Source organism: Chiloscyllium punctatum, chromosome 49 (genome assembly GCF_047496795.1).
Source record: "Chiloscyllium punctatum isolate Juve2018m chromosome 49, sChiPun1.3, whole genome shotgun sequence".
Taxonomy (NCBI): Eukaryota; Metazoa; Chordata; class Chondrichthyes; order Orectolobiformes; family Hemiscylliidae; genus Chiloscyllium; species Chiloscyllium punctatum.
Window position 1 is genome coordinate 10,099,441 of NC_092787.1, and position 21,485 is coordinate 10,120,925.

At 37.0% G+C, this 21,485-nt stretch overlaps 1 protein-coding gene across 6 annotated transcripts in view; it reads right to left on the reverse strand.

Moving 5' to 3' along the window:
* mapkap1 (MAPK associated protein 1) overlaps positions 1-21,485 on the reverse strand; it is a 326,447-nt gene that overhangs the window by 21,707 nt on the left and 283,255 nt on the right. For all 6 annotated transcript variants that reach the window (XM_072565771.1, XM_072565772.1, XM_072565770.1 and 3 more), the window contains one exon: positions 13,367-13,504. In XM_072565771.1, the coding sequence (XP_072421872.1) occupies positions 13,367-13,504 (138 nt within the window). The remainder of the gene's footprint in view (positions 1-13,366; positions 13,505-21,485) is intronic.

Here is a 21,485-nt window from a genome sequence, read left to right on the forward strand (position 1 = left end):
ATCTTGCATGGATAAGAAGAGTGAAACTATCACTTACTATAATGAGGCAAATCAGTCAGTAACATTTGACTTTTGCAAACAAACAGTTAAATATGAAAATCCCAAAGTTGTTGTTAAAGATATTGTGCTCCTTCCCAGGGCAGTGTTATTGTCCTTGTTGATAAACTCAACAGTGTAAGAAATGAAATGCTGTGAATTGGAGGTATATGTCAACTTATTCCTCACAAAGGATATCTGGAAAAGTTAGGGCTGGTGTATTCAGGAACTTGTGAATTTTTAATGGTTTAAGTGCTAATTATTGTCAAGCAATTTCTCAGACAAGGAGAATTAATTTTAAAATGTGAAGGGGGTGAACTGAAAGTCTCAATCCCTCAGTGGTTAATATTGAGGATATAGAAAATAAGTTTTGTGCTCTCTCAATCCCATCTGTCATTCCAAATGTTTATTCCATATCTATTTATAACTTATACTTTGTGCTTTATATTTACTCATTTAGATTTCCAGGCGTCACATTGAAGATGCATTCAAAATGCTCGTGGATAGTGGTAAACTAATGTCACTGAATTTTCAATCCAGAATCCCACAACAACATTCTGGGGACATGGGTTTGAATTCCACTGCAGCAGCTGGTGCATTTGAATTCAATAAAATGTAGAATAAAAAACAAATGTATTGGTGACCATATAACCACGATTGACATTCCCTCTAAGCTGCATGGCTTTGTGACATAATATGATGCTTTATTTTTGATATGTAATTGCAAATTAACAGTGAGCATCAAATACCTGTAGATGCAAATTTCACAGAAAATATCTATTTAAAGTTGCCTTTGAGTCTCAAAATCATCCAATAGCTTAAAGCTTTCGTTAATTTCCTTATTCCAATGCACCTCCATAAACTTGCATATGTATTGGATTTACAAACAGTTCAAGTTTGCACAAAATTTTTAAACCTACCCTTTCTCTACAGGAGAAATTAATAATGTCTTTCATCAAGAGACAGCTGCTGCTTTTCAAACATTCACATCAAATTTCAGTTTGCAAGAATTTGGAATTAAAATTGAAAAGGTCACTTCATAGTGATCATAATGACAGATGCTATACAGAAATATTTTCCCTTTACATGTGGATAAAGTCTACTCCATAAATACAAAATCAAGACATCTAGTGGCAGTAAAAGGTTACTGCACTTGCCTTAGATTTTTCACCTAGCAGAATAAAAGCTATATGAAACAAAATAAAACCGCAAATAAAATAGCATTTCAGGATGAAGTGACAGCATTGTTGATGCGATTTACATTATTTTGTTCTGACATGAACAAGGAGGTTTTGTAAACTGAAAAACTGATCGTGAAAGTGATTAAACACAACTCAATTTACAAAATAACCTTTATTCTGAATTCCCCTTTGTGCAATGAACGAAGATAACTTTTCACAAGATGAACTGGAGGATTTCCCACTCAAAAATCAGTTAATTATTTGATTTGATTTCAGAAATATGAGATTTGAATTTTTGATTAATGTATGGAAAAAAATAAAGCAAAAATATTTGCAGAAGAAAAAGGAGAACAAATAAAATGTAGTATTGATAACATCATTATTTCAGTAATTGACCCTGCACAGCTCAACTTTTATTCAATAGAACACAACAATAATTTCTGAGAAAGAAATATTTTAGGCCGAATGTATCCTTGTTGCACTTCCCTTCTATCCCAGGGATTGTTTTCATGCACGGAGTGAAGTTTTATTTAAAATTGCCTTTTACTGGTCAAGTCAAGGTGGAGATCAGAATTTCCGATGTACAAATTTCTTACAAATTTGAAATCAAGTAGTAATCCAGTCAAATGAAATGGTCAGCAGATCTGCCCCTATCAAAAGTACACGATGGAATCTACTAACCAGTACATTCATAATTTTGTAAAGGATGCACTGAAAATTTCTGTCTCCTAACTGACAACACCAAAGAAATATCGTAAACATTTTGTATATGGCCACAAAATAGCAGAGAACCCAGAATCTACAGAATGTTCCACATCTAAATAAAACATGCTTGAACTAATTAAAATGAGGCATCATATTAAGAGTTTATATTGAGGCGAATGTCACAAATATTGTATTATGTAGCACTGACTAGCCATGATGGCATAACATTAGTCTCCTCCAAATTAATATAAACACTATAAAAATAACTTTTCAGGTGAGCGACTATGTACTGACATCGGAAGGAATGGTTTTGTGGAGTGGGAGTATAGGGGGAAGCAGCAGTGAGACAGAAGATTTCAGGAATATCAAATAAAAAAGTGTGGATGCTGGAAATCAGAAACAAAAACAAACTGCGGCTAAAACTCAGCATGTCTGGCAGCATCAGCGGAGAGAAAGCAGAGTTAATGTTTCGCATCCAGTGACCCCTACCTCATAACTATCAACTCCACTTTTCTCCTTAGCAACAGTTTGAGGTTAAGTAAGTCTGTTTGTAATCTCAATGTGATACTTGCCTTGATTTGAGCTTCCAACCAAATATTTTTGTCATAAAGATTGTCTATTTACAGCTCAATAACACTGTGCAATTATGTACTATTTCAGTTCATCTACTGCTGAAAACCTCAGTTGTGCTATTGTTACTTTAAAACTTGATATTTCAAACATATTCATGATGGTCTTCCAAATTCCACTGTCCATAAATCTGACTCCATCCAAAGTTTTATTGTGTCTTAACTCGTGTCAAACCCCTTTCCCCTATCACTCATGTTTGTTGACGTACACTGGCCTCTGTCAAGTAACATTTGATTTTAAAATTCTCACCCTTGTTCTCAAATCCATTGACGGTCTCATCTCTCTCTATCATAATGGTCTCCTCTAGCTCCATAATGTTCCCAAGTCACGTGTACTCTAATTCTGACATCTCCAATTTTAATCGTACTGTTAGTGGCCATACTATCCTTTGCCTCACTGTTACCTCTGAAATATCATCCCCTATAGTTCCTCGCATTGCATTCCTTTTTTAAGAGGCTCCTTAAAACCTTTTTGACCATGGATTTAGGCATCTAACCTAATATTTGCATTTGTGACTTGGTGTTGTATTCTCTTTTTAAAATTTTTCTTGTTAATTCATGTGATGTGGGCATCTCTGGCTAGACCATTATTTATTGGCATCCCCATTTGCCCAGAGGGCAGTAAAGTGTCAACCAAATTGCTGTGGATCTGGAGACTGTGTAAGCATGGAAGATTTCCTTCAGTAAAGAACATTCGTAAATCTGGTGGGTTTTTTTCCCGATAATCAGTAATGGTTTTTTGGTCAAATAATCCTTAACTCTAGATTCTTCAGTGAATTCAAATTCTATGACCATCTGCCATGGCAAAATTTGAACTCAGGTCCCCAGAATGTTCAGAGAATGTGAGGACTGCAGATGCTGGACATCAGAGTTGAGAGTGTAGTGCTGGAAAAGCACAGCAGGTCAGGCAGCATCTGGGGAGCAGGAGAATCGACGTTTTGGGCATAACCTTTATCAGGAATGAGACTTGTAGGTAAGGGCTGAGAGATAAATGGGAGGAGATGTGGTTTGGGGAAAGGTAGCTGAGAAAGCGATAAGTGGATGAAGGTGAGGGAGAAGGTGATAGGTCAAAGGGGTGAGTGATGGACAGGTCCGGAGGCAGTGCTGAGTTGGAGGCTTGGCAATGGGATAATGTGGGAGGAGGGGGAATGAGGAAGCTGTTGAAATCCATATTTATCCTGTTTGGTGGCAGGGTCCTGGGGCGAATACGAGGCGTTCACCGCCAGGCGTCAGGTGGTAATGGTTTAGCGGTGGAGGCGGCCCAGGACCTGCATGTCTTTGACTGAGTGGGAGGGGGAGTTGAACTATTCAGCCACGAGGCGGTGGGATTGGTGGGTGCGGGTGTCCCACAGATCTTCTCTGAAACAGTCCGCAAGATGGCGTCCTGTCTCCATGATGTAGAGACGACCACATCCGGGTGCAATGGATGCAGTAGATGACATTGGTAAAGATAAGGTAAATTTCTGACAGACATGGAAGGAACCCTTGGGCTTTGGACTGAGGTGAGGGGAGTGGTATGGGCGCAGGTTTTGCACTTCCTGCAGTGGCAGGGAAAGGTGCTAGGAGTGGGGTATGTGGACCTGAGGAGGGAGTCATGGAGGGAATGGTCTTTTCAGAACACTGATAGGGGTGGGGAGGGAAATATACCTCTGGCGGTGGGATCCGTTTGGAGGTGGCGGAAATGGAGGATGATGCGGTGGAAGGTGAGGACCGGAGGGTTCTGTTCTTGTTGCATTGGGAGGGGTGGTGTTCAAGGGCGGTGGTGAAGTGCAGGAGCTGTGCTGGAGGGCATTGTCAACCACATGGGAAGGTGAGTTGTGATCATGGACGAAGAAAACCATCTGGGACTTTGAGGTGGAATTGGTCATCCAGGGAATAGATGTGGCGGAGGCAGAGGAATTGGGAATAAGGGATGGTGTTTTTACAGGGAGGTAGGGTGGGACGAGGTGTAATATAGGTTTTTTTTCCCAGGAGATAGGGTGGGAGGAGGTGTAGCCTAGGTTTTTTTTTAAAACAGGTGGTAGTCTACACCTCTCGTGATTTTGTAGGCCTCAACCAGGTCACCCCTTGTTTCCAATGAAAATAATCCAAATCTACTCAACCTCTCCTCATAGCTAGCACCCTCCATGCTAGGCAACATCCTGGTGAACCTCCTCTGCACCCTCTCCAAAGCATCCACATCCTTTTGGTAGTGTGGCAACTAGAACTGTATGCTGTATTCCAAATGTGGAGAAGATTTGATCTCACTCAGTAACTTCAAACTATTAGCTATCACCATGACTGTTCCACTGCATCTTCCTTACAACTACATTGGCCCCGTAACAGGCAAACCCCAAAGGGTTAAAAGAATAGTTTTCTTAGGTAAGTTGATTGTTTGTGAGAACATGCTAGTATTGTGCAGCAAAATACTTCAACTTCTGACAGGATTATTTCATCCTAAATGCAAAGCTACATGGTAAGTAATTTCAGTAATTTCATGTTAAATTCAACCAATTAGAAGGCAATATAGAATCGAGAGAAGGCTACAATACTGGTGCTTAGATCAGAGTGGTGCTGGAAAAGCACAGCAGGTCAGGCAGAATAGAGCATTCCTGATGAAGGGCTTTTGCACGAAACATTGATTTTCCTGCTCCTTGGATGCTGCCGCCTGACCTGCTGTGCTTTTCCAGCACCACTCTGATCGAAACTCTGGTTTCCAGCATCTGCAGTCCTCACTTTTGCCTACACTACTGATGCATCAATTCCAATCCGTATTAACAGTTAACGTTGTTTAATATTGGAATTTGGGTAACAACAAAAAGAAAGATGCCCCCATACCTGAAATCTTCAAACAATGTTAAATGATCTTCTATGGTTGCTGGACAGTTTATTTTTAGCATGATAGCAATCATAAGTTGAAGTCATTATCTAGTCCTCATACCGTAGATGTGTGCACATGCCTATCTGTTTCAGGAATGGAGTTTTCTATGGTTCACATACATTTCAAAACTTAGAATGAAGGAAATATTTTCAGAAGAAAATCAACAATGAATTGAAAATTTTTAAAATATCAAAGGTGCATTCATATACTTAAAATGAACACTGTTGAAGAAAAAAAATCCCTTATCTAACCCAGCTGATGATCAAGACATATCACAAACAGCAAATAGTAATCATGCAGCACCAGAAGTGATAGAACTGAGGTGATCTTTTATAACATAAGAACAATTCACTTTGCAAAAAAATCTCCAACCGCACCCATCATGACTGTTTTTCACTGGTCTAACTCAGTTTATTTTATGGTAAACGCGAGATTAATTGTATTTTTACATTAACAGAAATACCCTGCAGTTTGTTTTTAAATCCACAAATATTTCTACAAAAGAATGGGAAACTAAATACTCATGACATATTAATTAGAGCTTCCTACTGTTTTCATTGTAAAAAGGGCAATTAAACATAATTATGATTTACTAGCCATTAAGATAAATTCCCAAATCGGAAACTGTCAAATAATTTAAAAAATATTTTAAAGCATTTGACAAAAAGCCCCTAGTGGTATTAATGTCCAATGTATTTTAAAAATCTCAATGAAAAAAATCTTAATTAGATGCTCATTAGTATGTAAAAACATTCATGTTTTGTTAAACCGAGTAAGGACGATTCTACAGAAAACCCTATTTTAAAAATTACTACAACTAATTCAAAACTCACCACTGGTTGGTTTCCAGTATTTTTTTAAAAAATACTTTCTTATTTCAGATGTTAGTGGTACAACATCCGGTTTAATGAGGCACTTATGTTTGTTCTGACTTTTGTTATACTGGTGGCAAAATTAAAAAAAAAAAAATCACATGCATAATTTCTCTCAATCTTTCATATATAGAAATGAGCTGCTTGAACAGCTGCTCACTAATATACTGCCTTCATATGAGTGGCTAAATAGTGCATGTTGGCTGTCAATATGACAATGTGGGGGTGCTTAGGACACTTGTGTCTGTTCCCTGCAAGTATACAAATACATAGAGTTAAGGTTATGGTCATGAATGGAATTGATCAATTCTCTCCTCTTCTCCCAGCCCAGAAGGCCAAATTGAAGCACCTTTACTGTTAACCAAGGTCAGATTAGCCAAGTTAATAGTGACCAGGGATTAAATTTAGGTTTTTCTTCATATGAATGATTCCGTGTTCACAAGGCAGTGAATTTGCTAATTTGTGTGTCAAGGGAACTAGTGTGACCTTGTGTGGAAAGTTTTCACAGGAAATTCAACATATACACACAAAATATTTTTCAAAGAATCTGCAAAGCTTAACAGTACTTTTTAATAAGTGCCTGTTTTGCCATGAAATGCTGTAATTCATTGGCATATATTTGATTGAACAGTACTGAGATTAGTGACTTCATATGAAGAATAAGACTACATATTTAAAGGTGCTGCGTATAGAGTTCGTGCTTGCCACAGTTATACACAACTGTGTTGTTATTCTTTTAATATGCTCTGATACGGTCTTTTATCAATGGCAGCTGAATTGCAAAATAAAATCAATAATAATTTAATTTGTCTTTCTTTCTGCCTCAAAATATAAACAATGCAAAAACCTCAACCAAACTAGTTTTGTCAGAAGATCAATAAGTCTAATATTTCTATACATATATTCTTTCCAAATATTCAGTTCTATTTCACATTTTTGATGGCGTGTACTTTAGAACGTATGCATATATATAATTCATTACAATTAGCATTCACATTAAAATGCAAGAACAACATTACCTATGGAACAGAATTAAAAACTAAAGAAAGAAAATGTTTTGTAACTGCATCCCTCCAAAGATGCAGTTTGATTGTTTTTACTTAAAAGCTTGATGGAAATATAAGCAAGTATGACTTTTTCTCAGTGAAGAGTATTAATTGACTCAAATCTCTTTCTCTCTTCACAAAGATAACCAAATTTGGTGGGTCTTTCCAGGATTTCAGATTTCCAGCATCTGTAGCAACATGCCGATGTATTTTTGTATAAGTTTGGTAGCTTCCTTGTGAAGAACTGGGGGGGAAAGGCTCAATTTCAGGAAATTGAAGCAGCGATCTTTTGATAAATGACAAGCTAGAGAAGTAATGACCATGGGAGGTATGAGGTAGATGAAAAACGAATGGTCTTTGGGATGCATTCATTCAGAAACTGAATTAAAAAGAAACTGTGTTAGGAAAGTACAGATAGCTAAGAGAGATCAAGTTTGTTAAAATGCTGCAACATTTGAATACAAAAGACAAAGCAGGCAAAGTCAAGTACAAAATATCTTAAAATATTGGGATAATAGAGCATAACATAATATAAAATGAACCAACAAAAATAGGATAAATTGAAACAGCAAATTCACTATATTCTATTTCTAAGAACAACAGTGAGATAATATACATTTTGCTTTGACATGGGAAATAGTGATAATTTAAAATAGGGGTATTAAGTATCAGAATTCTCTTCAGAACTACAATATCCCTCCGCTAAGAAATATTTTGATACCTCTTCCAAAAGAGAAGCAGTTAGCTTCAACAGTGTTTTGCTTGATCAACAATAATTTTTCAATATATTTGGGAGGAAGAAAGTTGAACTGAATAACAAGGCAATATACGACAGTTCAAATTCCACTATTTTGTCGATAGTAACACATTTGACCTACCAAACATATCTGAACTTCAACAATGTTGAAGTTTCTAAATAAAGTGATCATAAAATAGAGATGGGCCAGAAAGTGGAAAAGATTGCTTAAATCATAATACATTGCCTTTTTAAATAACACTGTATTCTAAATCAGTCACTACTAGTTAGATGGCACCGAAGTTTAAATATTATAATTAACTGCAATTCTTCCCTGTGACAAACTGACACAAAAACTTCTTATTAATACATTGGTTAAATGGCAGGGACCGCAGTGACTAGCTGTATAAGGATTAAACTATTTGCTGCAGACGACCACATCCTTTTCCTTTTTCCCCGTTACCAACTAAATCATTTTGGAATGCATTGCAGCTCACCTTGTAAATCACAGTACACCCCACTGCCACCACTACCTCACCAGTCTTGTTTTAGGAACAGATGATAAATAAATCAAAGTGCACTAAGCAGCGCTTCCACATGGCAATCGCCTCCTTCATTCCTTCTGCAGCTCATCAATCAAACTATTGTCTACTTGAAAGCCAAGGCTTGTAAATGTCATCTCCACTCAAGCCCAAGGAGAGGAAAATCAAAATGTTGCAAGGAGTTTTAATTGGATAGTGTAATTAAACTAAAAAGACCCCGGTGGACCAGCTTTGACAGGATAGCCAAGACCCTTCTTTATGGAGCTATGAAATAGTATTTGTTATGAGAATAAGGCGATATGCATCATGAGTATTTCCTGTACTTCCAATCTGGGTATTACTGGTGCTTACTACAATCTCAATTAGATTTTGAATGAATTAAGTATTAAACCATGAAACTCTTTATTAGCACATTTTGAAGGGAAGGAAAAATGTACCTACTCATTAGAAAACAAAATAAGCTTCCTCTACTTGCAACATCTGTAATGGGTTTCAGAAATTAGACAGAATTCTGATGTTTTTTGATATGCTTATTTCTCTCAGGATTGAAACAGTTAAATCTTATGAAGAACGACTTTTCTTTACAGAACATCATTTTAATAATTACAAGAATGTTTTTGAATAATAGAAAATAAAGAGAAAGAAAAATGAGTACAGAAGATAATTTTTCTAAAACAGATATTTACTTATTTGATTCCCTTCTTCTCTAAAATCCTTAAAGTTGAAAATGGAGGTGACTTGTTTCTAGAGTTCTACTACCCTCACAGCCAGTTAGAGGTGCACAAGAACTATCAGAGTTCAGACTTCCCAACACAACCTTGCCTACTTCACTCGACTATTTATGCTACAGATCATAATTATAAATTACTTATTTCTTGTCCAATTTAATGACTAAGTAAACATGCCAATGAAAAGCACCCAAGTACCAACAATATTTTAAGTTTTTATAATCTGTATGTTTCTTTAATGGCCAGTACTTGCAAAGAAATACTCCGAGTAGAACATCATGACCGGTCAGAGTAATAAACTCCTTACCCCTGCATCAGTAGAAACAATCTTATAAATTAGAACCTGCACACACACAGATTGACACTGATGTAGCAAAGAATTAAAATAATGTCAATGTTGACTCATATTGCCAAATCAAATTGTAGGGATTTTGGAAATAAGGGACATGGACAGTACAAGGCAACATTATTGTTTTTTAAAAAAATCCTCAAACTCTTGTTCTATAACAAGAAGGTTAAATAATTTAAAATTATAATACAAGAAGGAAAATAATATGCTTCTTACTGTTGTAAATAGTTCCAACTAGTAAGAAATAACATATTGAACAGTTCGAGGTGGTGTGGCAAGATGTTTTTCTTTATATTATCACCAGTTGCTGCCGTTCTTCTCCAGTACTCTATCCAACATAGATTAAGTAGCACCATGACAGGAAATGCATCAGTAGAAAAATGTGCACGTGGCTTTTACATCTTACCACAATCGACAAGTTGGCACCAGATTTCAAGTATAAATTATCTCGTCTGACAACTGATAAAGTATCCAAAAATTCCTAATGTATTAAAGAAACGGACTTACAGCAAGTTGGCAATTGCTGTTCTCGGTCAAACCTATACCAGTATGTTAGCAATGATGATACAAATTATTTCTTTAAAACATTTTCTCAGTAATTTTATTGAGGTAGCTGAGGCTACTTGGTGAAGAAAATATTGAAAGCTTTCTGCTAATTTTCTGAATTCACTGCTCATATGTAGCAAGTCACAGTATTACCAGAAAGTCAATAAGCAAATTAAAATTACATTCTCTTAAAGTTTGTTTTCAGTGCAATTCATATTACAGTGAGATTCTAGGCATTAATTACACAGAATGGAGTAAATATAAGAAAGGGGCACTGGAGGGCACAACACTACATTAGCATGTGTCAAATACCTTTGGTTTTAAATGAAAACTACATAAAAGCATTTCTGCCATCAATTTTGCTATCACTAACAGCCAGCATGAATTCTGCAAGAAAAGCTATTTTCGTGCAGATGTGAAATTCAATGAAAAAGACCGACTCTTGTAGGAACATCAATCAAAACGTCGGCTGCAGTGACAGATCTCAACGGTGAGGGAGGGTTAAAGGTCACAGGTTAAGGAAAAAGCCAAGCTCTGGTTCAGCTCTAATATCTCTGAGGTGGAAGTCTTGGAAAGGTACACCCTCCTGTATTAGCCTACTATCATTAATCTTCTTGCCACCTTCTTTAGCTAGTCGAGCAGAACCGCTCAATAGAAAACTATATGATGGGGCACTCCTAGGAAGGCCCAGTGCCCATTATCAGGTTAACATTCTGTTAAGCCCCTCTGCAGCAATGGAATGATAACTCTTAAAGAGATCAAGGTCACATGATGTACTGCATACAATTAATGACAAGTGGGATTTAACAGTACAGTGCTGCCTCACAAAAGAAGAAACTGAAATGTCTTTGTTACATTTAATAGTCTGAAACAAAGCAATCTTTCATCCAGTATCAAGGTTTGACATACATATTAGCATACTAGCATTTCCAAATGGTGTAATACAGAATGTGTTTTACTGGCTCTTACATTAACTTTTGGGGTGGAGTGGTGGTGGTGTTCGAAGGTTGGGGGGGGGGGGGGGGGGGGGGGGGTGGTCTCTACATCATTTGCCTTTTTGACCCTCCTCTGCCTGTGTCAAAGGCATATGAAAAAAACATTTTCCAACTCCTTTCAGTTCTGAAAAAAAAAGTTATGCTAGAGTTGAAATGTTAACTTCATTTAACATTGGATGTTTAAATGTTTACGTACAATGCACTGCCTGCAACAATAGTAGACTCACCAACTTTAAGGGCATTTAAATGGTCATTGGATAGACATATGGATGAAAATGGAATAGTATAGGTTGGATGGGCTTCAGATTGGTTCCACTGGTCGGCGCAACATCGAGGGCTGAAGGGCCTGTACTATGCTGTAATGTTCTATGTTCTAACTCTGTTTTTCTCTCTCCACAGTTGCTGCCTAATCTGCTGAGTTTCTCCAAAATTATCTGTGCTTGTTCATTACTAGTTAATTGGTCAGCAATTCTGAAAGGCAAATATAAAATAAAGCTGTGAAGTGAAACAAATAATAAAGTCCCTATATTTCAATATAGGAAGGAGATCAATGAGAACATTAAACTATGGAGGGATGTAACTAAAATGATCTTCAAAAGAAGATTAAGACTTATGCGAGTCTGTTAGCGAGATGGCTGGTTTGTGATGCAGAAGTACAGGTTCTATTCCTGTACAACAGAGGTCAGCGTGAAAGTCCCACCTTCTCAACTCACCACTTCAGGTGAGGTGACCTTCAGGTTAAATCATTAAACATCAACTTGCATTTCTTTAGTTCCTCCAATTGCAAAAATGTCCTAAGAAACTTCACAGGTTTAATTTTTTAAAATAAGTAAGGCAAAGATGGAAATTTTCATGGGAGTGATTGAAAGCTTCTTTAAAGAGATGGATTTTAAGAACCAAAGTGCCCTTCCACTCATCCAGCCCCTATGCTTTGAATCTCTCTCCTTAAACTCAAGCTTCTTATGACAAGAGAACCAGGTATTTATTTTAGTGCCCTGGTTAATCATCACCCTTAACTGAACCCCAACAAACATACCAAACACAGATTATCGATCCATTAAAATTATTGTTTGAGATATTGCTACAAGTAAAATTAAGAACTACAACATATGGCTTATAACAGTTACATCACTTCAAACAATTCACTGTTTCCAAATTGTTTGAGATATTTTGAGGCTTGAATTAAACAAATGCATGTTTTGTTTTTAAATTTCTCAGTAAACATATTCCAACCCCCAAATGTTTATACCATTTAGAAATACTTCTCATTTTATATATTGACTCATCTTTTGAAAGTGACTATCTTATAAGCCATATGTAGCAGAGGATATAACTTCTCTGGCAGCAAGTACAAATTCTTACAGAAATCAAAAAGGTCACAAATTCATAAACAAAATAATTAGTGTTTTATCATGTTAAATCCTAGTTCCCACAAGAAAGTAACTTTTTTTACTTTGCCATTCTAGAGTTCAATGCTGTAATCTGTATAGTAGAAAATAAAAATCTTAATATGTCGAATTTAAAAATCAATAAACACTACTTAACATTCATATAAAATACTGAAGAACTTCTTGAAATAAATTTAAATGTTGCATCTGATCAACAAAAAAATCAAAATGAGAATATGAATGAGAAACCCAAAATCTTATATTTTTATCTTCAGGCATATTTAACAAAAATCTCCAAAAACAATACACATGAAGTTAAATATCTGTGTAGAGATTAAAATAGTTCTGGCTCTGATAAAGTAGAAAAGGAACACAGACTTCTCACTACAGTGACTGATATAGAACTCCAATAACTGATTGGTAGTGACAGATTATATTAAATTCTCAATTTAACAAATTTGACTGGGTTTATCACTAGTAAATTCTGATGGATTAACAGGGTACAAATGCATAGCGTGAGACAAAATATTGTTCAACATTTAGATGGTTAAAAATGTAGAAGCTGATTTCAGTAAAATAATACAGATATGCAGCCAACATCCTAAAGGATAAAAAAAATTCATCATTGGCACCACTGTCTTATCTAATACTAAACCTGTGGACAATACAGAGCTCTAATTTTTCCTATTTGAGTGCATGCACTCACTCAACCAACAACACAAAGATACAGCAAATAAATGTAGTACTACATACTTGGACTCTTCTCTTCCACAAGGTCACAAGCGCAGAGTAGATCAGAATCAATTGAAATGGGTTTCTGTTTAATCCAGAACTTGGTGCTGGCCTTCTGATTAGTAACAGGGTCTATCTCCACCTTTTCTCCCGAGATACCTGTGAATCAGTGGGGATATAAACCAGTGGGCTGTGTCAGTGATTTTATATCAACCATTTGACACACTTTATAAATCTTAATGGAGTGAACACATAAACTGCTCTGTTAAGCCTTCCAAAATTCAGATTTTTTTTTGCAGGGTATCAAGTGAGTGCTGAATGCAGAAGCAGATTTCTGCACCACCAAATAAATAAAAATGATTAGAATATCTGAACTGGATTCTGTACCTTTCAAAACAGCACAGTGGTACAGTATTCTACATTTTGGCACCACTTAAATTGTTATATTCAGCTGAACAGGAATAAGATCTCAAATTAATATGGGATAGCTATGCAAACAAACATCAGTCATAGCAACCCTCCATTCTGTGCAATTTAAAAGTAATATTTCATCAAATTCTCATTCAATTGTGGTTTCATGATAGTACTGCAATTATAATATTCATGAAACACAAAAGCCATTACCTCTTAACACATTATATAAATACAGAGAAGCATATTAAAAGTAGCAAGAATTTGCAAACTTTGAAATGTGTCATCCAGATTGAGACAAATGGTACTGAAATACATGAAATCAAAAGAGAAAATGCTGGAAAATCTCAGCAGGTCTGGCAACATCTGGAAGGAGAGAAAAGAGCTGACGTTTTGAGTCTAACTGACCCTTTGTCAAAGCTGAGAACACAGGGTCAATGAGCATTGACAAAGGGTCAGTTAGACTCGAAACGTCAGCTTTTCTCTCCTTACAGATGCTGCCAGACCTGCTGAGATTTTCCAGCATTTTCTCTTTTGGTTTCAGATTCCAGCATCCACAGTAATTTGCTTTTATCCAGTGTAATACATGACTTGTATATTATATATACACATACAGATACATATATAGACATGTACTTTTTTCGGTTACTCATGAAATGTCAAATCAAACTTAGTAGGAATCTTGCTAGCTAGGAGTTTTGATAGTGCATGATGATTGACTAGAATGAGGATGAACTGACAGCAAACAAAAAGTGCCATGGTGTGGAAATAGAAAAAATGTCACAACATAACTATGTCCTAATTGAAGTAACAGATTTTCCATCACTCATCTGAGGGGACAATATTCATGTGAAAGTTTTATATGAATGCACAGTAGAATCTTGCATGCATTATACTCAAACTCCTATAGCCTGTTACTTAAGTATCATACAAATAAAACTTGAAAATATTTCAGTGGAGGCAAAATGTCCACCACATTGTAAGGGCATTAGTTATCAGATCAATTTCACTTCTCAAGTAGAAACAAACCTGTTACTGCTGTGTCAGATTTATTCTGTTCAAACAGCAATTTTTTTTTGGACCAAACCATCCTTCTTGTGAAGAAATGCACGGCTAACCATTCCTCATCTCAGTAGCAATATGAAACCTGAATTTACTTTTTCCAAACTTAAATATAAATATTTTTCAAATGGAATTTGCTATCATTTTCAACTTCAAGCTGCTATTTAAAACTTTCAAGCTAACTTGCATTTAGTTTCTGACTTTCTCATTTAGCAGACAACTATTTTTCTTAACATACAAATAGCAACAGAGACAAAATAGTTTGGAGATCTGGAAGATACTCAACATAAAAGCATGGCAGTTTGAATATTGGGGTCAAACTAAAATTGATGTAAACTTGAAGTGAGAATATAAGTCACAAAAACAACAGCAACATAAATCATTAGCAAGAGAGGGAACAGTAAAATGCTTTATAATACTTCAGTCAATTTTAACATGAAATTAGTCTCAGACTTTCAATGGGATCGATAGTATTCTTGTTCTTGTGGTCAGATGTATAGCATTTTCTGGTTTCATTTTCATATAATAATAGGCAGTAAAACTATTGAAATGTTGAATAACATTTGAAGGATGAATGAACTTAATATTTATATTAAAACCTCATCAAATTCCAAGTGCAGTCACTGTTCTTAAATGTAAACATGGCAGCTGAAAATTGGATGGTAAGTTGTCTCAAAAAGTCAATGAATCAATTACATTTTTTTTGGTGCTTTTTGAAAAAGGAGGGATATTGGTCAGGACAGAAAGGTAACTTTGTGTTCTTCATTTAATAGTGGCACAGGGGGCTACCAAAGCAGACAGATAGAGTTTAGATTTAATATTTAATTTGCAAGAATGTATCTGCTGCAATGCCACACTGCTTCGGCATCGTACTTACGTAACAGACCACGTCAAAGTGCCCAAATCTTAAGTGAAGCTCTCTCTACCCATAATCATCTGACACAGACGAAAGTACTTGTTACCAATGGAATCGAGCTGATATTTAAAATTATATATTCTATATAAGTCACAGAAATGAAAATTTACACTCCAAAGTGATTCATTATAAATTGATATATCTGAGGAAAAAATAAATATTTTATTTCTTTTCAGAAATTTTCAAGATGACAGGAAGCTGGCTACCTCTGCAGATTTTAAAGTGAATACTATTCTGCTGTTTTAACATGACTATTAATCCACTTCAATGAATATGTGCATTAAAGCTATTTTTGTGCTCACATAAGTAACAAATATACATATTTTAAATGTAATATGAACAACCCACTTAGATATTTATTAAACAAAATTATGAGAATCTATGGACACTGATTTAACATGCAAAAGGAAAGTCTTATTCCATAAGTAAGAGACATTATTCTTCTTGCAGAATACAAATAAACTCAAAAGCTGTTAGAGACAGATGGCAAATAGTTTCTGCATAGATTTGACTGATGCTTGCCTGACCACCATTAAACACAGCATCTTGTTTTAATCAATGATGGCAACTTTGCATGCATAGCAATTCTTGCATTCCAGAAATAACTTATCATGCCAAGTATTGAGACGTGGAGATTTTAATATAGTAATGAACTTGCATTCAAATATAAAAACAAAGTGTTGGAGATGGTGATTATATCCAAAGTCTGTGAGAAGATTTGTAGCTCGGGTGCTTGTTGTTGTGATTCTGTTGCTGAGCTAGGAATTTGTGTTGCAGACGTTTCGTCCCCTGTCTAGGTGACATCCTCAGTGCTTGGGAGCCTCCTGTGAAGCGCTTCTGTGATCTTGCCTCCGGCATTTGTAGTGGTTTGAATCTGCCGCTTCCAGTTGTCAGTTCCAGCTGTCCGCTGCAGTGGCTGGTATATTGGGTCCAGGTCGATGTGCTTATTGATTGAATCTGTGGATGAGTGCCTTGCCTCGAGGAATTCCCTGGCTGTTCTCTGTTTGGCTTGTCCTATAATAGTAGTGTTGTCCCAGTCGAATTCATGTTGCTTGTCATTTGCGTGTGTGGCTACTAAGGATAGCTGGTCGTGTCATTTCGTGGCTAGTTGGTGTTCATGGATGCGGATCATTAGCAGTCTTCCTGTTTATCCTATGTAGTGTTTTGTGCAGTCCTTGCATGGGATTTTGTACACTACATGAACACCAACTAGCCACGAAACTACATGACCAGCTATCCTTAGTAGCCACACATGCAGAAGACAAGCAACATGAATTCGACTGGGACAACACTACTATTATAGGACAAGCCAAACAGAGAACAGCCAGGGAATTCCTAGAGGCATGGCACTCATCCACAGATTCAATCAATAAGCACATCGACCTGGACCCAATATACCGACCACTGCAACGGACAGCTGGAACTGACAACCGGAAACGGCAGATTCAAACCACTATAAATGCCGAAGGAAAGATCACAGAAGCGCTTCACAGGAGGCTCCCAAGCACTGAGGATGTCACCTAGACAGGGGATGAAACGTCTGCAACACAAATTCCCAGCTCAGCGAACAGAACCACAACATCATGGTGATTATATTTTAAACTTCCATCGCATTTTCATAAAATAATTCAACTTATTTCCACTCTTACTTCACAGAACTACATATTAAATAGACAAGAAACACAACATTATATATTGCTTCCCACAACTTCCTCAGAATAGCCTGATCTATTCATATGAATGTAAAATGAGGTGACACCTTAACACTGAAAGTTTGTCTTTAATCAATTGCTATTTGGAGAAAAGACAACCGATTCATTTTTTTTATGACAGCTGTAATTCTCATCAAGGCAGAAAGGTAACATTAAGTAACAAGATGTAGAAACTTAAGATGTAGTCTGATCATTAATAGTTTAAGAATACAATCTTTATCTCAATAAATGAAATAATTGTGTAGTTAATTACCTAGATCACTTCAAACACTACTTTCACCTTTTGTCCACTTTCCAAGAGATAGGTTACAAAATAAATCTTGCAAATTTTCTTTTAAAAATTGCTTGAGCATTTTTTGTGCGATTCAAAAAAATACCGTCGGAGCAGTAACATACTATTTACAGTAGTAAAATTCCCCAAATTAGAAAAATATATTCAAAATTTAGACTACGGTCCAGAAACTTCAGGAATCACAGAAGCAGTCAATACTGTTAATGTACCTTGTTAATTTGATGGGATTTGTCAGGTAACTCCACTGGAAAATTATATAAAACTGTTCCAGATGAACAGATGATAGTGACATGAATTAAACTGATAGAACAATACCAGAATATAAACCAGAAATGACACCTAAAGTGGCTGTTGATTTATTGCCATCCTGAGTTTGGTTCTGGGCTTCCATGTATATTAGTGCTACAAATCTGGGTCCATTTAGCAGCGAGATGCTCGTACATACATCACCAGCTCCTGCTCCAAGCCAAGGTCATTCCCCATTGCATCAATCTTTTCAGCAAAGGCTACTCCACCACTCTACTAGTTGTTAGCTATTTCAGCTTTGATTTTTTTTGGAAGGACTTGAGGAATGAGGGAAGTTTAAGGGGTGGGGGGTGGTAGTTGAAATAAAGAAACAAAAAAGCGTAGCAACATTGATTCTACTAATACTTCTTGAATTGTCCTTCATTTTAAACACTGAATTATTGGTTTGATTTAAAAAGCTTGCTTTTTAATTCCTTTGGCTATTTATGTTTTTTGCAAAAATATATGCCAGTGATAGAAAACTCTTCTTCCTGTGTTCAAAAGCTGAGTGTGCTCTTAATATATTTACAAAATCCTTAAAAATTCAGCTCAAATGGAACAAAATTATATTGCTTCTGTAGCTAGCACAAGTAGTCACTTGGTCAGTAAGAATATATGCTTTATGTACTTTCTTCAAAGTTTTCTTTAGTGTTGGCATGTCTGTACAGTCTACGAACAGCACATTTTTAAAATGTCAAAATAATTTTGACAAAATAATGGTTTCACTAATCATGAATAATATTTATTTTTGTGGGAAAAAAAACCCACTTTCTTTTGCACTAAACATAGCTGCCTCTTTGAGAAGTTTGCCTGATTAAAACTGTTCCCTATTCTCAGCAAAGCATTTGCAGGTTACCTATTATGTATCGTCCAAGGTTTCTTTCTGCCTTCCCCATTCTTTATTCTCCAGGAAGTCAGGCCTTTCTAAAGGACTGAAGGTTAAGGTACTGCAGTTTTAATGGTGAAAATATCCTTAGGAAGGGGTGATGGGGTAAGGAAAATTAAATTAGAATCCTTGGACTTCAGAACTCACACTTTAAACTAAAAATGGCAGACATTGTTAAAAGGAACTTAAGTATTACCTGAAAAATTAAGTTCTTTAACAATTAATACTTTAAGGTTATTTTCATCATTAAGACTGCAGCACCTTAAACCTTCAGTACTTTAGAAAGGCTTGATTTCCTGAAGAATAAAGAGTCGGGAAGGCAGAAGGATAATATCCTGAGGAAGGGGTGCGGTAGGGAAAATTCAATTAGAATCTTTGGACTTTAGAACACAAGCTACAAACGAAAAATGGCAGACATTGTTAAAAGGAATTGAAGTATTACCTTAAAAATTAAGTTAAAAATCACAAAACACCAGGTTATAGTCCAACAGGTTTATTTGGAAACACTAGCTTTCGGAGTGCTCCTATTTCATCAGATAGTTGTGGAAGATGAGATCATTTACTCAGGATTTATAGCCAAAGGAGTCCAATGTCACAGAGAAGTGCTACATTAAACAATTTTAGATTAAAACTTTCATCTTTTATAAAGGGATATGCTGGTTTCTGCTCTTTGATATGTAAATCTCAGAGCTTCTTCTAAATTACATTCTCATGATAGTTTAGCTTTTCTAACAATAGGTGTGAAATCTGTGTCCCAATGTTTAGTCAGACTGACAAGCCCTCTGCATAGTTTTACACTGATTCATGCAGTTTTTGAGCAAACTAAAATGCAATTCTGCAAAAACAAATTCATTCCATAGACTTACATGTGCGCGTGTGTGCGCATGTGGGTGTGAGCACAAATGATTGAATGCCTGTAAGCTTGGTTAAGAGAGAGAGTGAGTGTGTGTGTGTGTGTGTGTGTGTGTGTGTGTGTGTGTGTGTGTGTGTGTGTGTGTGTGTGTGTGTGTGTGTGAGAGAGAGAGAGAGAGAGAGAGAGAGAGAGAGACAGACAGTCATACAGACAGAGAGATGGAGTATGTGTCTGTGAGAGGGTGCATGTGTGGGTGAAAATGCAGGGATGTCTGTGTGTGCATATGAGAGAGAGAGCTTGTGTAGGAGGTCTGCGTGGGTGTGCAAGTATGGAGTGAGAGTGAGAGTTATCATGCAGTGGGATCGTCTGAAGTGTGACATGAACCCAAAGTCCCGGTTGAGGCCATTCCCATGGATACCAAACTTTGTTATCAGCCTCTGCTTAGCCATTCTACGTTGATGCTTGTCTTGAAGTCCACCTTGGAGAACGGTCACCTGAATGTCCGAGGTCGAATGTCCTGGACCACTGAAGTATTCCCCGACTGGGAAGTGTGCGGTGTCCATTCATCCTTTGTCATAGCGTCTGTTCGGTCTCGCTAATGGACCACGCCTCAGGGCGTCCTTGCCGACAGCATATGAGATAGACCACGTTGGCCGAGTCACATCGTGTACATGGTAGGTGATGTCCCCACGTGTAATGGCATTACCAATGTCGATATTTTGACACGTCTTGCAGCAGCTGCCACGACAGGGTTTGTATGGTGTTGTTGTTCTGAAGGCTGGGCAACTTGCTGCGCATAATAATCTGTTTGAGGTTTGGTGTTTGATTAAAGGTGAGAAGTCTTGGCGAGGTGCTCATCCTTATCGATAATGTGTTGAAGGCTGCGAAGAACTCAGCATAGTCGTTCGACTCCCAGGAAATACTGGACAACGAAGGGTATCCTATCTGTTGCAACCTGTCTGTCTCCTGAAGAGGTTAGTTTCTCGCTGTGGCACGTCAGAACTGGTGGTCGATGAGTTGAGCATCATACCCTGTTCTTACGAGGATATCCTTGAACACTTTCACGTTCCTCCTCATCTGAGCAGATTCTTTGTATGCAAAGGACTTTTCCGTAGGAATGGCTGTTTTGATTTGCCTTCCAAAAAAACACAAAGCCAGCACACTAGGACATCCCATCGTATCAGTCAATGGGACCCTATGTGAGAACCTTGCTGGCTATGTCGAAGGCACCTTGAAACCCATTGCACAGGGGACCCTACGCTTCTGTCACAACACTACAGAAACTCAGCACCAACAGACCAGTAGAACTGGGAACATTCCTTGTCACAATGGAATTGTCAGCACTCTACAACAGCATCCCCCACAATGTCGACATCAGGGCAACAGCCTCAAGACTCAATATCAACCCAATCTCCAAACTCTAATCTACAACTCACCCGCTTCATCCTCGACCACAACATTTTCACCTTTGACAACCAGTTTTTCATTCAGACACTCACAACAGCCATAGGGACCAAATTTGCACCCCAATATGCCAATATTTTCAAGCACATGTTTAATCGAGGCTTCTTTTCTGCACAGGACCTCCAACCAACACTATACACCAGATATATTGACAACATTTTCTTCCTCCGGACATGGCAAGAAGTCACTGAAACAACTATACAGTGATATCAATGAGTTTCATCCAACCATTAGACTTACCATGGACTACTCTCTAGTT